The sequence below is a fragment of the Lactuca virosa genome, chromosome 7 (assembly GCF_052849685.1).
Source record: "Lactuca virosa cultivar CGN04683 chromosome 7, Lactuca_virosa_CGN04683_v6, whole genome shotgun sequence".
In the NCBI taxonomy this organism is placed as follows: Eukaryota; Viridiplantae; Streptophyta; class Magnoliopsida; order Asterales; family Asteraceae; genus Lactuca; species Lactuca virosa.
Genome location: NC_136432.1, coordinates 31463921 through 31478521, shown reverse-complemented (window position 1 = coordinate 31478521; position 14601 = coordinate 31463921). Strand labels below are relative to the sequence as shown.

The following is a 14601-nucleotide window of genomic DNA, read 5'->3' as shown; positions in this document are numbered from 1 at the left end:
CTCAGAAGAAACAATAGACAATTTTTTCGTCTACGTTTTTGTAACGAAAAATGAAAAAAAAAATCGTTATATACTAAAGCCGAAACCTTTAAAATTACGAAACAGTAGATCATTTTAACCACCTACGGTTTCAATGACTATTTTGAACTAAATCCTAAATTTTGGCTAAAAAGTTAGAAGTTATTAAGGAATTTGGCTAGATTAGTAATTTTCTCAAATTATTTTAATAGTTACATAATAATACCAAAAAAACTTTAAAAATTAAAACGTTTTAGCTTTAAAAATACGAAATCCAGGTCGATTGGCCCTAATTAACCTGGGCGCCAAAATTATACCCAAACGTCAACTTTAACTAATCAGTAATCACCAGGAAATTGATTTGAATTAAATACCGACGACTTCTGATTACTGGCAGTTGACTTCTTCAAACATTTCGAATTCCATAGCGACGGGCTACCCGACTTCCAACGATTGGTAGTTGATTTTTCATATCTATATATATACATATATATTTTCTCATAAAAGCTCACAGTTAGACTTGCTTCAACAACCTGCAGGTACGTATCCTTCATCTTAATCGTACTTTTGATGCTGTTACATTGAATCATCGTATTTAATTTTGCTCGTTATATGCTACAGAATGATCTAAATTTCAGTATGCATACTATAGTTGGTGTACTTGAACAGTACCGGACCTAGTTTAAAGCAATTTGAGTAGTTAGAACTTATAATTACGGATTTTCAGTTTTGTATATGATTGTTTTGTTTCGTATGAAGTTGTTTATAAATTGGGTCTTTGTTTGAATGAATTAGGTGTCGATAACTGGTAAGAATTTGAAGAGTACACTTGTGTTGGCAAGATAATTAAGAATGAGTGTGATTGGGTTTGATATTGGGAATGAGAACTGTGCTATAGCAGTTGCAAAGAGTGGTGCGATTGAGGTGTTGTTGAATAATGAATCGAATCGTGAGACGCCAGCTGTGGTCTCGTTTGGTGAGAAGCAAAGGTTCTTGGGTTCTGCAGGGGCTACATTTGCTACTAAGTTTCCAAAATCAACCATTTCTCAGATCAAGAGATTGATTGGAAAGCTATATAATGAACCGAATGTGCAAGCAGATCTTAAGTTGCTACCTTTCCAGACCAGTGAAGGACCTCGTGGTGGTGTTTTGATCCATTTAGAGTACATGAAAGAGACATGGACTTTTACGCCAGTGGATATTTTGGGGATGTTGTTTGCACATTTGAAGCAAATGACAGAGAAGAATCTTGAGTCTCCTGTTGTAGACTGTGTGATTGGGATTCCATCATATTTTACAGACTTGCAAAGGCGTGAGTATCTTCATGCTGCTTCTATTGCTGGTTTAAAACCTTTGCAGTTGATCCACGATTGTACTGCTGTTGGATTGGGTTATGGTATGTTCAAGACTGATTTCCGTAAGAAAGGACCAACTATTGTTCTATTTCTGGATATTGGTCAATCTGACACTCAGGTCACGGTTGCTGCTTTCCAAAAAGGGAAAATGGAAATATTGGCTCATTCATTTGATCCCAACTTGGGAGGTAGAGATTTTGATGAAGTCTTGTTTTCACATTTTGCAACACAATTCAAACAGCAATACAATATTGATGTTTACACCAATGTTCGTGCTTCAATAAGGCTTAGGGCTGCATGTGAGAAGTTAAAGAAAGTTTTGAGTGCCAATGCAGAAGCTCCACTTAATATCGAGTGTTTGGTTGATGATAAAGATTTGGCTGGATTCATTACACGGGAAGAGTTTGAGAAATTGTCAGCGAAATTGCTACAAAGGGTTTCTGATGTTTGTTGTATGGCCATTAAGGACAATGGTCTACATGTAGATCAGATACATACAGTTGAGCTTGTTGGTTCTGGGTCCCGCATACCTTCTATTGTGTCAAATATAGCTTTTCTTTTTAAAAAAGAACCAATGAGAACACTAAATGGCAGCGAATGTGTTGCTAGAGGATGTGCTCTTTATTGTGCAAAGCTTAGCCCGACTTTTAATGTTCAAGAATATGAGGTTTTAATTTCTTGAATACTACTCTTGTATATATATTCTTTTGCAACTTGTTGTGAAAATTGAACTAATCCATTGATTTATATGAACCATCATATATAATTTTCTCTTACTTATGCTTTATCTTACATAAGCAAATTAATACAACAAACTTTAGCTTTTGTGACATATCTTAATTCAGTACTATGTAAATAAAGTTGGGCCTTATATATGGTTTGCAGATTAAGGATATTTTTCCTTACACAGTAGGAATCTCTTTTGTCGATGGTGAAAACAGAAGAGGCCCAGAACTTATGCCTTTTCCAAAACGCAGCTCATTTCCAATCAATACAACAGTTTCATACGATGGAAATACTTCAGTTTGGTGTGAAATTTTCTACACCAACAAGATGGATTCTGCACTATCAACTAGAGTTGGTCGTTTCATGGTAAATGTTTGATATGTGTGCAATTGCATGTTACAATATTGCTTCTTTTTTAAGCATGCATTTCAACTTATATAAATGTTCTTTTAGATCAGTAGTACAGATCAAATCTCTGGTGAAAAAAATGTGAAGGTCACAGTTAATGTGAAGCTTAATGTCCATGGAATTGTTGAGATACAATCTGCATCGGTGAGTATTGTTAGTTTGTTGCTCAAGTTTCTCTAATGTTGAAATTAAACATATCATGATTTCCTTCTCTTTTTTGTTTGTTGCTTCAGGTTTTAGAAGTTATACCCCCTCCAACTGATAACTCTAATCAAAGGTGGCGGCCGAAACAGATATTAAATAATTTGTGGAATGATGCTACTTATAAACCCACTGATTCCACCCAGCTGGTTAATCCGCTTCATGTAATCTAAATTTCTGAATAAATTAAATTCTAGTTTTTTTGATGAAGCTTTTTGTATACGATAGATAAGCCATGGCAAAACATATGCAGGCTGTAGAACCAAGAAGAAGCAGCAACAGGGGCAGGGAACAGAAGCTTTCAGTGTCTGAAAATCATCATGTCCTGACAACAAAAGAAGAGATAGACAAAGCTCAAAAGAAAGCACAGATGTTTGCAAAGCAAGACATAATGGTGGAGAAAACTAAAGAAAAAAGAAACACCCTCGAGTCTTTTGTCTATGACACTCGTACCAAGGTAAATATTTTCAAAATAATTAATTCGTGTGCATGGATTTTACCTTTTGATTATAAGAATCTTGCATACAATTAATTTGATCCAATATTTTTATTTTAGCTTTCGAGTTCCTACCGAAGCATGGCAACAAAATCAGAGGTGGACATTATCTCTAACCATCTGCAAGACACCGAAGATTGGCTTTATGAAGAAGGTGATGACGAATCTGAACAAGTCTATATCAAAAAACTTGAACTTCTCACAAAGGTGTTTAAATTATATGCAATTTTTAAACAGTTGATTTTCTTCCCAAACACCCTGCATACATCTAATTACATATGCTTGTGTAGTTATTGTATCCAATTGAAGCTAGATACAAGGATGAAAATGATAGACAAGAAGCAGTAACAGCTCTGCAAACTTGTATTCGAGAAAATCTTCAGGCTGCTCCATCTAATAAGAAACAAGAGGTATCAACAAGCTTTCTAGCATCGTTTTTGATGATTGAGAAGGGCTTTTAGGTCTTTTGCTCAAAAACTTAATTTTCGTGTTTTCTGGCAGGTTAACTATGAATGCAGTATAGTTCAGGGTTTGTTGAATCGTCTCTCTCAACCGCAGGATTCATTGACCAAAAACGTATACTACACGAATATCGTTATTGGAATCACACAAACTTTAAAGGGGTTAGTTTCTTGTTATTTATTATTTCTTAGTATAATACTTTTCTTATATCAGGGGAATCTTATATAATGCTTTTCATCTATCATGTGAAATTTTGTTTAGCAATTCCTGATGTGCTACTTTAATTAATGTTAATTTCTTCAGGAGGTGTGAAGTCATATTGAATCCTAAACCTTCACTTCTGAATTATGAAGAGCCTGTGGACTCATACCTAAAGCAGAATCCCAATCATCAGATGCAATTTGACAATTGATCATGCAGATCTGTTTAGATTGGTGGGATCAAAGTAACACATGGTATTTGAGTTTCCTTTATAATCTTTGGCTTCTGTTTTGAATAACGTTATGATGCGTATGTTTGCTGTTTAATTACTGTGTGTGAGTACTTTATATTTTTTGAGCTATTTATGTACTTGACAAGTTGTCATATATACTTATGAAAACGCTGTACATGCTTTGGAAATACACTGTATCTTTTGTTATCTTTAATCGACTCAAGCTTTGTTTATGGTTTTCCTGCATGTTTAAGGATATTTTTGCAATTTTTTTTATCATATTGTGCTAATTCGGCAAATGATATGGGGTATGAACGATTAGGACTTATGACTAAGTACTGGAAAACAGATTGACTTTGATGACTTCTTCCTCATTTCTTCAAAAGAGTTTCTTTGTTTGCTTCCCACTTATCCAAACGTTTGCTAGCTTTTTCCACCTGATTTTCAAAAACTCCCTTTATTTCTGTTTTCAAGAAAAAAAAATCAAATATAAAAGAAAACCTATATTTTAATATTCAGTCACCTCTTTATTCCAGTCTGTACGAAACGTTGACCAAAGTAAAATAACGGTTTGCATTGCAGTTCCTCCGATCATCCCTGACCATATTCCCTATATACGATAATTAAGATAATGTTATGAGAAATTAAAATGCCCTTACATTGTCAGAATGATGTCTTTTTAAAAAAAGTACAAACTTGTTGATTGTATGTGTACATATGGTACCTTGACTCCGAGGTTAAAATAGAAGCCCATAACACATCCAAGTGGAATGCCCACAGCATAATAACATCCGACATTCACATACGCCACAAATGCTTGCCATCCACACCCAACAGCCACTCCTTCGATTTATTTTTAAAATCGGATTTCATAAGTCAACACATATATAATCGTATAAACATGAACATATACTTAAGTAATTGAGAAAATTATTATATATAATACCTGATAATACTGGTTGAATGCCATTGAGAATGATAGTGATGGCCAATAATGGACAAAGATCTGACACTGCATTTGCAACGGTTTCACCACTAGTAAACCCATAGCTAATAACATGTCGCGTTGACAAAACAATCATCGCTTCGACTACGGATACAAGAAATGAGACCATGGTCACCGTTACAACTGAAAAGGCTGCGGATTTTGGATTTCCTGCTCCAAGCTCGTTGCCAACCCTCACACTTCATTATATCAAAGTTTGATTTATATTGTTTTACAAAAAAAAAAAAAAAACATATAAAACTATTATTAGAATTATGTCATTTATTATTCGTTAAAGCTTTAAAAAACCAACCTAGCAGCTGCATTGAACCCAACTGAGACCATAAAAAGCAGTGCACTGACCCCCATGCTACATAAAATTTATCATACAAAAAAACAGTTATTAATAGTTTAAAATGGTCTAGCAAACGTTATTCGATAAGGCGAAATGTGATGAAGATCATGAGACCTACCAAACGGAAAGTGCGTCTAATGCTAACTGGGGATCCTCAAGCAACCCTGCAATTAACACTAGTATTTGATAATACCATGTCTCCAAACACAACATCACAGCAGACCCACTTGACAGTTTTACAAACTCCCATAACCCAAAGAAAGCATTAGAACTGAACCCATTCCACGTCTCCTTACATCTATCGCTAGTCAAGATGTAAACCAACTGTGCAAACACTATGATCCACCATGACAAGCTTAGAGTCAACGAAGCGCCAATCAAGCCCAACCCCAACTGGTACACCATGACCCAAGAAAGAATCAGGTGCACAACTAGGGCTCCAGCTGAAATATATGCACTTGGCGTCACAATACTTTGAGCTTGAAGAAATTTCTGTATAGGAAAATTGATGGCGTATGCGAATACTTGAGGAATGAGACCATAGACGAATAGGGTGGCTGCTGACGCCATTGATGGCGATTGACCAAGTAAAAGCAAGATTGGTTTAGAAAACACGTAAACCAGAGTGATCGGGATTCCTGTGATTGTAAGAACGATCACGGATCGTTGAAGGTATACTCCAAGCATATCATATTTTCGTGCCCCAAAAGCTTGACCACATAGCGTCTCCACTGCACTGCCCATTCCCAGCTAGAAGCACACATACCAAATTACCAATACTGCGTTAAATCATACACCGACACTTGGAAATGTGACAGGAAGTTAAAATATAGCTTTTCTAACTGTTGTATTCGTAGTTTTGTCACAAATTAACTATTATATATACATCTGTAGTAGCAGCTAAACTCTAAAGTATAATAAATAAGTGTAAGTATAGCAAATTGAGCGCTTTTAAATCTGTTTTTATTGTTATTTAATAATAGAATTGAACTACATATATAGTTTTTACTTCACGTCGGTCTGTCTCACACACACAGACAAAGTGTTGCATTGTGGCCACTGGTAGGAATTCAGAAACTCACCATGAGACCATAGGCAAAGAGTTGAATCCCCTGGTTACCAAGGGAGGCTGCAGCGAGCTCTAGATTGCCAAGCTGGCCGGAAAAGATTCTGGTGGACATAGACATGGCGTTGTTGATCAGGTAAACCATCACCGCCGGTGCAGCCAGCTTGTACAGAAGATTAAGTTCAATCCTGGATGCCACCAAAAGCCGGTTCATTAATGGTGTCTCTGTGTCGGAAAGCACCCTCTCCAGCTCAGCACTGCCGCCATGTCCGCCGGCAGTACAGTCTTGAATGGGTTGTACGAAAGGTTGATGAAGTTCGTTATTTTGGGACTCCATTTTTGTGAAAATATATGGTTGGCTTTGGCTTCTCTTTTTATAGAGGAAAAACTCTCTCTCTCTCTCTCTCTCTCTCTCTCTCTCTCTCTCTCTCTCTCTCTCTCTCTCTCTCTCTCTCTCTCTCTCTCTCTCTCTCTCTCTCTCTCTCTCTCTCTCTCAAAAACACACACACACATATATATATATATATATATATATATATATATATATATATATATATATATATATATATATATATATTGAGTTCATATATAAACTCTATATATATATTGTGTGAATGTATGATAATTCGGACCAATCAATTTGATAGGGGCAATTTTGGTATTTTGTAATTAATTAATTAAGTATCCAAATTTAAGAAACCAATAAATAGGAAAGTAATCAAAATATTTTTTTGATTATTAAATATAACCAAATTAAAAGCCTAGAATGTGGACGTGAATTGAATTGATTAAATAAGAGTTGATCTTCATCTTCATGCCTTGTAGGTCTTAATCTTCATGCCTAATTTGGCGGCACCCATATCGTTGCCTCATCTTCATGTTTTATTGGTCGATATCATCATCTAAACCTTCCCCCATTCCACAACATCCACCATTTCTACCACTTAACATCTTCTCCAACCCACCACCTTCAAGCCGTATAGGAACCAAACCTGCAAATCGAATTGAAGAGGGTCGGTCGATTTTTTTTGGAGTAAGGGTTGATTGATTTTTTTTAGGAAAAAAAGACTGAATTATTCTTCTGAGAGGGGATAAGGGTATCAATTTTTTTGGGGAATTAAAGATGACTAATGTAGTTTCTATTTGATACACACACATACTGACTTCACTATTCGTGTTTTTTTTACAAATCAAAAAACGAGGTCGACGTTTGCAGTGAAAGTTTCTCGCTTGATATTTCATAATTGTTTAAAAGAAACTCTAGCACTTTTCATTTGACCTAAAAGTTCGAGACATGTTTGGTGAGTATGAGGGACTGCTTGTTGCTGCAACGCCCCCACTGGTAGGGTTCAATTTAGTGCTTCCTTTCATGTTTCTGCTTTCATCTCACGTTTCAGTCACCACACCATCGTCGACGATGACCACTGTGTGCGTCGTCTGCTGTTGCAGAGCCCTCACTGGTGACTAATGGTTTATTCCTACATCGTTACCATTTGATTCTTCTGCTGCTCCATGCCCCTTATCTTTTAGAGGGATTTACTGTGTCGGTAAGCTTTTAATTTGGATTTCAAAAGTTCAATAACAATCATATTCTGTAACGCCCGGTTTCGAATCGTTTCCCATTGCGAGGTGGTGATCAAGGAGTGGGTATTAGCAGGCTTAGAACCCTTGAAGAATTGAGGTTGGGCTCATTTGGAGGTGGATGATGTAGTTTGGATTATCCGGGTATTCGGTTTGTGTTTTGGAGCCCAAGGGTATCGGTAAAGGCGTTGGTTCGGGCATTTTATGAAATTTGGATTTAACTTCAGTTGGTTTTTAGACTAAATAAAGTTTATAGATGTGTAGGGCTTCTCGTTACCTCTTCGTGGATATAAAGAACGTCGAAAACGGATAAGGGATGCAAAAGTAATAACCATTTGAAGTTGGAGGCGTGTTGGTGTAACGTCCGGTTCCTGGTATGTATTTTAAATCAATTTACTCATTTTTGTACAGGGACTCGACGAGTTGGAGGCCCCAAACTCGTCGAGTAGGGATGGAATTCGGACGCGGGATTTAAAGCCTACTCGACGAGTTGAGAGCCTCAACTAGACGAGTAGGGCTGCCATAGTGAAACCCTAATTTTCAGGGTTTACCACCCTATTTAAACACCTTAACCTCCAAAGGTTGGCCTCATTTACAGCCTCCATCATCCCAAACCCTAGCCACGAAACCCTAATCCACTTGTGAGAGTTTTTGAGCCAATTTGTGCATTTTTGGTGATTCTTGAAGAAGAAGACACTTGAAGAAGGAGCAAGGAAGGATAGGAGAAGAGTAGATACAGAAGTCTAGCTTCATTTCTGGTTCATTAGAGGTATAAAGCTAATATCTTGTCCATAATATGCTTAGATCTCTTTATCTTTACTTTTATGGGATTTTTTGTTCAAGAAGCATGACCTTTGGGAAATGGACGTCCCAAGTGAGTATGTCATCAGATCTGGAACCATGGAGGGCTTCCATGGCATAAAGGTGCAAACTTTATGGCCATTGAATCCCCATGCAAGCTATAGGATGTCATTTTGGCCTTTTAAGCTCCAAAAAGCCATGCATGGAGAGAAAGGTGGAGACTTTACGTGTTCATTTAGTCTCTAAGGTCCAGATCTCTGTTTGTACACCATATGTTGAAGTATTGAAGGCTTGTGGACCAAGATCTAGGTCCTTAAGAGTTAGTGTTTGAGCTATATATCTTAAGGAATAGTACTAACGGGTGAAGGTGGAAACTTTACCCTTAAAAGGACATGTTCAATATGTATTGGAAGTGTGGAACTTAGATCTGAGGGATAAGGCCTTAATCCCTTAAGATGGTTTAACAGACTAAAGAACTCGTCGAGTCCATAGAGGAACTCGACAAGTTGGGTCGAAGTGCCCCGAGTCTGTAAAGGGCAAAACTCGACGAGTTCAAGCATGAATCGACGAGTCGACTGGGGAAGTCTCGATTCTATAAATAGGAGGAACTCGACAAGTTGTGAAAGAACTCGACGATTTGGATCGCGATTTCAGGGTTTATGATTCATGGAACTCAACGAGTTGATGGATCAACTCGGCGAGTTGAGTCAACTCAGGATGTTGACTTTGATCAGGGTGTTGACTGTGACTTTGACTTTGACCAAAGTTGACCCGCAAGGGGTTATGAGTATGAAAGGGTAATTAAAGAAGATCTTTTGTGTATTGGAGATTGAGTGGAGTTGATTTCAGAGCCAAGGACAGTTCATCTACTTCACGACATTTGAGGTGAGTTACCTTCCAGTAGAAGTGGGTCGAAGGCACCAATGTCGGCCCACTAGTAAGTGTTATAGTAGAGATGATTGTCTTTGTGATAATTATCTGGTATGCCACTATCTGTTATGCTTTATGTGCTAGTATGCTATGATATTATATGATAGTGGTAGGAGGGGTAGGATAGGCCCCAGTATCGGTCGAAAGGACCGAAGGGGTAGGCCAGCACCCTGATATGCTAGGGAGTATGTAACTTATGTGTTTATGTACTAGGATAATATATGGTAGAAGTAGGGGGTGAAATAGTCCCTGGTACCGGTCGAAAGGACCGAAGGGGTAGGCCAGCACCCTGATATGCGAGGCTAGTTACCGGTTGAATGACACCGAAGGGATAGGCCAGCACCCTGATAGGCTAGGCAAGTTACCGGTTGAAAGAGACCGAAGGGGTAGGCCAGCACCCTGATATGCTAGGCAAGTTACCAGTTGAAAGAGACCGAAGGGGTAGGCCAGCACCCTGATATGCTAGGCAGTTACCGGTTGAAAGAGACCGAAGGGGTAGGCCAGTACCCGGACATGTTAGACAATATGTTTATTGTATGGTATGTGGTATGATGGGGGAACTCACTAAGCTTTGTGCTTATGGTTTTCAGTTTTTGTTTCAGATCCTTCTTCTTCGAAGGGAAAGGAGCCGACACGATAGCAGTGTATCACACCACGATTTTCCGCACTATGATGTTCTTGGGATTTGTACTCTGACATTCTTATCTTATGACTTGTTTTGAGACATGTGCCTTATGGGATTTTATGATATGAGATAACTTAATGATGTTTTCAATAATCTGTTTTATGAATTATTAAATTAAAAATAAAATTTTTGGTCTTGAATTTTGGGATGTTACAAATTGGTATCAGAGCCTTGGTTTGAGGGATTCGGACACACCTTCAGGTGTGTCTGGACTCAAATTGAGGGTTTGAAAGATTTTTACATGAAAATAATTTTTTCTAAAATTAAAATAAAGGGTTTTTTTAGAAAGAACAAGGTGTGTGATGCGTGCCATCGGCCGAGCTCAAGTAAGTTTCCCCAAGATACCCATACATGTTATGTTATGTTATGTATGATATGAATTGAGAATATGTGAACTGCATGCTAGATTAGGGCTAAGGATCTAGGAAGGATGCCTTATATGCCTATTGTATGTGTATGAGAACTGCATGCTAGATTAGGGCCAATGATCTAGGAAGATGCCTTATGTGCCTGCTGTATGTGCTTACTGATTAGTTAGTGATATAATGGCCTGATTAGGATATGCTTGGTTTTGGTTACTCAATGCCCGAATACTGTTTGCTTTGTGCTTTTAGGAGTTCTAGTTATCTTTAGCTAACTAATAAACAAATATGTTAAGTTACATATTACGAGGACTAAATAATTTCAGAAGGTTAGGTTTAGCCCTATTTCGCAGCTCTTGTTTGAGTCTAACCGTTGTAGGGAGGGACCTCTCATTCGAAGAATTATCTGGTCTTAGTAATATGTAATGGTATTCGCGAGCTAGTTAGGTAAAGGTAGCAGGAAGTTCTTATGCAGCTGATGGCGGAGAGTGGGTCGGAGGGTTACCCTAGGATAAGCCTAGGATGAGATTAGCATGGAGAGCAATATCAGTAGAAGGGACTTGGTGAAGTCAAGGCAATCCTTGAGGAAAGTACGGATAGATGTGGAAGGTAGTATGGGCCCGTACTACTGAAAGCAGAGGATCCGTACTCGAGTCAAGGACGTTGAGATAGAACCAGGGAACTTGTAGAGTGTGTGAGACCTCTCGAGGTTATGCATGACCCTGACGATTATGTGTTTTGTTTCAGAATGGTGGTGACACGTCATAAAGCAGGAGGTTTAGGGTCTGGGTCTGGGTTAGGTTCAGGTTTGGGTTCGGGTTCGGGTTCCGAGCGAGTTCATCGCATCTGAGATTACGAGAGGCATCCTTGAGGCAACCTCGATGATTTTCGAGTCGATCAAGGAAGGGATCATTGAGCTGATGGAATATCGCCTTAGGGCATTCCGGAGTGACATGGCATCTGGCCAGTCAGGGACGTGCACACTCTCCTTCAAGGATTTCAGGGGATGTGGTGCGCCAAACTTTCACGGGGTGAAGGACCCCATTGTGGCTAGGAGATGGATTGCAGACATCGAGTCTGCACATCTGACGAGCTTCTGCCCTGAGGGGTCGAAGGTCAGGTATGCTACAGGATGTTTGAGAGACAGAGCTAGAGACTGGTGGGAGGCAGTCAGTGATTCGTTGGAAGCCCCAGCCATTGAGGTTATGACCTGGTCGGACTTCATGACCAGGTTTAGGGCTGAGTTTGCGCCAGCTGTGGAGATCCAGCAGCTAGCCAGGGAGTTCTTGGATATGAGGCAAACTACTGAGTCAGTAGGACCGGAGCTGCTGTGGGAAATGTGGCAAGACGCATGAGGGAGTTTGCAGCTTAGGGTCATCGGACTGCTATAAGTGTGGCAAGCTTGGGCACTTTGGCAGGGATTGTACTGCCCCTACCCCCATCTTTCAGACATCAAAACTGATTTGCTTTCATTGCAATCAGAAGGCCCATAAAAAGGCCAACTGCCCGAGATTGACATCAGGAGTGCCAGTGGCGGCACCAGCTCCAGCGACCCTGCGGATCACGGATGGCCGACAGGGCAAGACAGATGCTTCAATGGTAAGGAGCTGAGCCTTCCAGCTGACCGCCGAGGAGGCGCGTGCCGCACCGGATGTGGTGACGGGTATGTTTTCTTCTCCCTAACTCTTATTGCATGTCGGTTATGATATTTATGTTCTATGTTTTATGTGTTTTTATTAGGATCGTTCCATGTGAACGGTATCCCAGTACATGTGTTATTTGATTCGGGGGCTACCCGATCATTTGTCTCTCTTGCAGTCAACAAGAGGTTTGCTCAGTCTTCAGGCATGTTGGATTGTCCTTTAGAGGTCGAGATTGCTAACGACCGGTCCGTCCAGGCATCCGAGGTCTACATATATTGTGTCTTGAGGATGTATGACGAGCGTTATCTCGTGATTTGGTTCCCATTCCTTTGAGGGGGGACAAGGTTATCATAGGCATGGATTGGCCGAGCCCTAATGGGGCGGTGATCGACTGTGAGCAGCGGTTGTTTTGTTTCAGGACCCCAAGTGGGGGAGAGCTGGTGATTCAGAGTGAGAGACCGCAGTGTGGACCAGCTTTGTGTTTAGCAGCGAGGGCTAGGCGCTACCTTCATCAAGGTTGCGCAGGTTATGTCGCCTACGTCATGGATACCCGAGAGGCGGGTAAGCCGACCGTGAGCGATGTGTCAGTTGTGCAGGAGTACTCGGATGTATTCCCAGAGGAGTTGCCTGGGGTACCTCCAGAGAGACAGGTGGAGTTCCGGATGGACCTAGTTCCTGGTGCGGCTCTGATAGCCAAGGCACCATACCGGTTGGCTCCTCCTGAGATGCAGGAGTTGTCTACACAGCTGCATGAGCTGTTAGACAAGGGATTTATCAGGCCGAGCAGTTTGCCTTGGGGAGCCCTGATCCTGTTTATGAAGAAGAAGGACGGGTCGCATCGGATGTGTATAGACTACCAGGAGTTAAACAAGGTAACAGTGAAGAGCCATTACCCACTCCCGAGGATTGATGATCTCTTCGATCAGCTTCAGGTGGCATCTTTGTTTTCGAAGATCGATTTGCGTTTAGGCTATCACCAGATGAGAGTCAGAGATGAGGATGTACAGAAGACTGCATTCCAGACTCGCTATGGCCACTATGAGTTCGTGGTGATGCCCTTTGGGCTCACCAATGCCCCTGCCGCGTTCATGGACCTCTTGAACCGCGTATGCAGACCGATGCTGGATCGGTCTGTGATAGTCTTTATTGATGACATATTGGTTTACTCCAAGATGTAGGAGCAGCACGAGGAGCACTTGCGGGAGGTGTTGGATACCCTGAGGAGGGAGAGCTTGTATGCCAAGTTCTCCAAGTGTGAGTTCTGGTTGCGCGAGGTGCAGTTTCTGGGGCACCTTGTCAACTAGAATGGTATTTTGGTAGACCCGGCCAAAGTAGAGGTCGTGATGAGATATGAGGTTCTGAAGTCTCTATCTGAGATTCGGAGTTCCCTCGGGTTAGCGGGCTATTACCGGAGGTTCGTACGGGATTTCTCCAAGATAGCAGTACCATTGACCCAACTGACGAAGAAGGTCGTTGTATTTCGTTAGGGGCCTGAGCAGCAGGTAGCGTTCGAGACGTTGAGGCAGCGGTTGTATGAGGCGCCGATGTTAGCCCTGCCATAGGGCGTTGAGGATTTTGAAGTATACTGCGATGCATCCATTTTGGTTTTGGGCGCAGTGTTGATGCAGAGAGGGCACGTCATCGCCTATGCCTCGAGGCAGCTGAAGCCTCTCGGGGTGAACTACCCGACACACGATCTGGAGTTGGGGAGGTTGTTTTCGTCCTCAAGATTTGGCGACACTACCTCTATGGGGTCCGTTGTACCATTTACAAGGACCACAAGAGCTTGAGGTACCTCATGGATCACCCGAATCTGAACATGAGGTAGCGTCGGTGGTTAGATGTGGTGAATGATTACGACTGCGAGATCCTCTACCACCCGGGGAAGGCCAATGTTGTGGCCGATGCACTTAGCCACAAGACATTCGCAGCCCCGATCAGAGACATCTGTCTGAGGATGACAGTAGTGACTCCACTTCTGGAGAAGATCCGGGAGGCCTAGCAGCAGGCTATAAAGGAGGAACACCGGCAGAGTGAGCGTATCTTGGGCCAGATTTCCTCCTTCGACTATGATAGCCAAGGAATGTTGACACT

The 14601-nt window shown here is 40.8% G+C and overlaps 2 protein-coding genes across 2 annotated transcripts; one reads left to right on the top strand and one right to left on the bottom strand.

The window, feature by feature from the left end:
• The first annotated feature begins 414 nt into the window (after positions 1-414).
• On the top strand, positions 415-4306 carry LOC145126268 (heat shock 70 kDa protein 16-like). The gene is made up of 10 exons (XM_079061670.1): positions 415-557; positions 814-2040; positions 2259-2465; positions 2553-2651; positions 2741-2872; positions 2962-3165; positions 3265-3411; positions 3495-3614; positions 3706-3827; positions 3970-4306. Exons 2-10 carry the CDS (start codon positions 871-873, stop codon positions 4076-4078), a joined length of 2310 nt encoding a protein of 769 aa, XP_078917796.1. The 5' UTR covers positions 415-557; positions 814-870; the 3' UTR covers positions 4079-4306.
• Positions 4283-6877, bottom strand: LOC145126269 (protein DETOXIFICATION 40-like). The gene is made up of 7 exons (XM_079061671.1): positions 6522-6877; positions 5558-6189; positions 5398-5454; positions 5046-5284; positions 4824-4942; positions 4623-4709; positions 4283-4536 (listed from the first exon to the last, which is right to left on the bottom strand). Exons 1-7 carry the CDS (start codon positions 6840-6842, stop codon positions 4471-4473), a joined length of 1521 nt encoding a protein of 506 aa, XP_078917797.1. The 5' UTR covers positions 6843-6877; the 3' UTR covers positions 4283-4470.
• Between the last annotated feature and the right edge of the window lie 7724 nt (positions 6878-14601).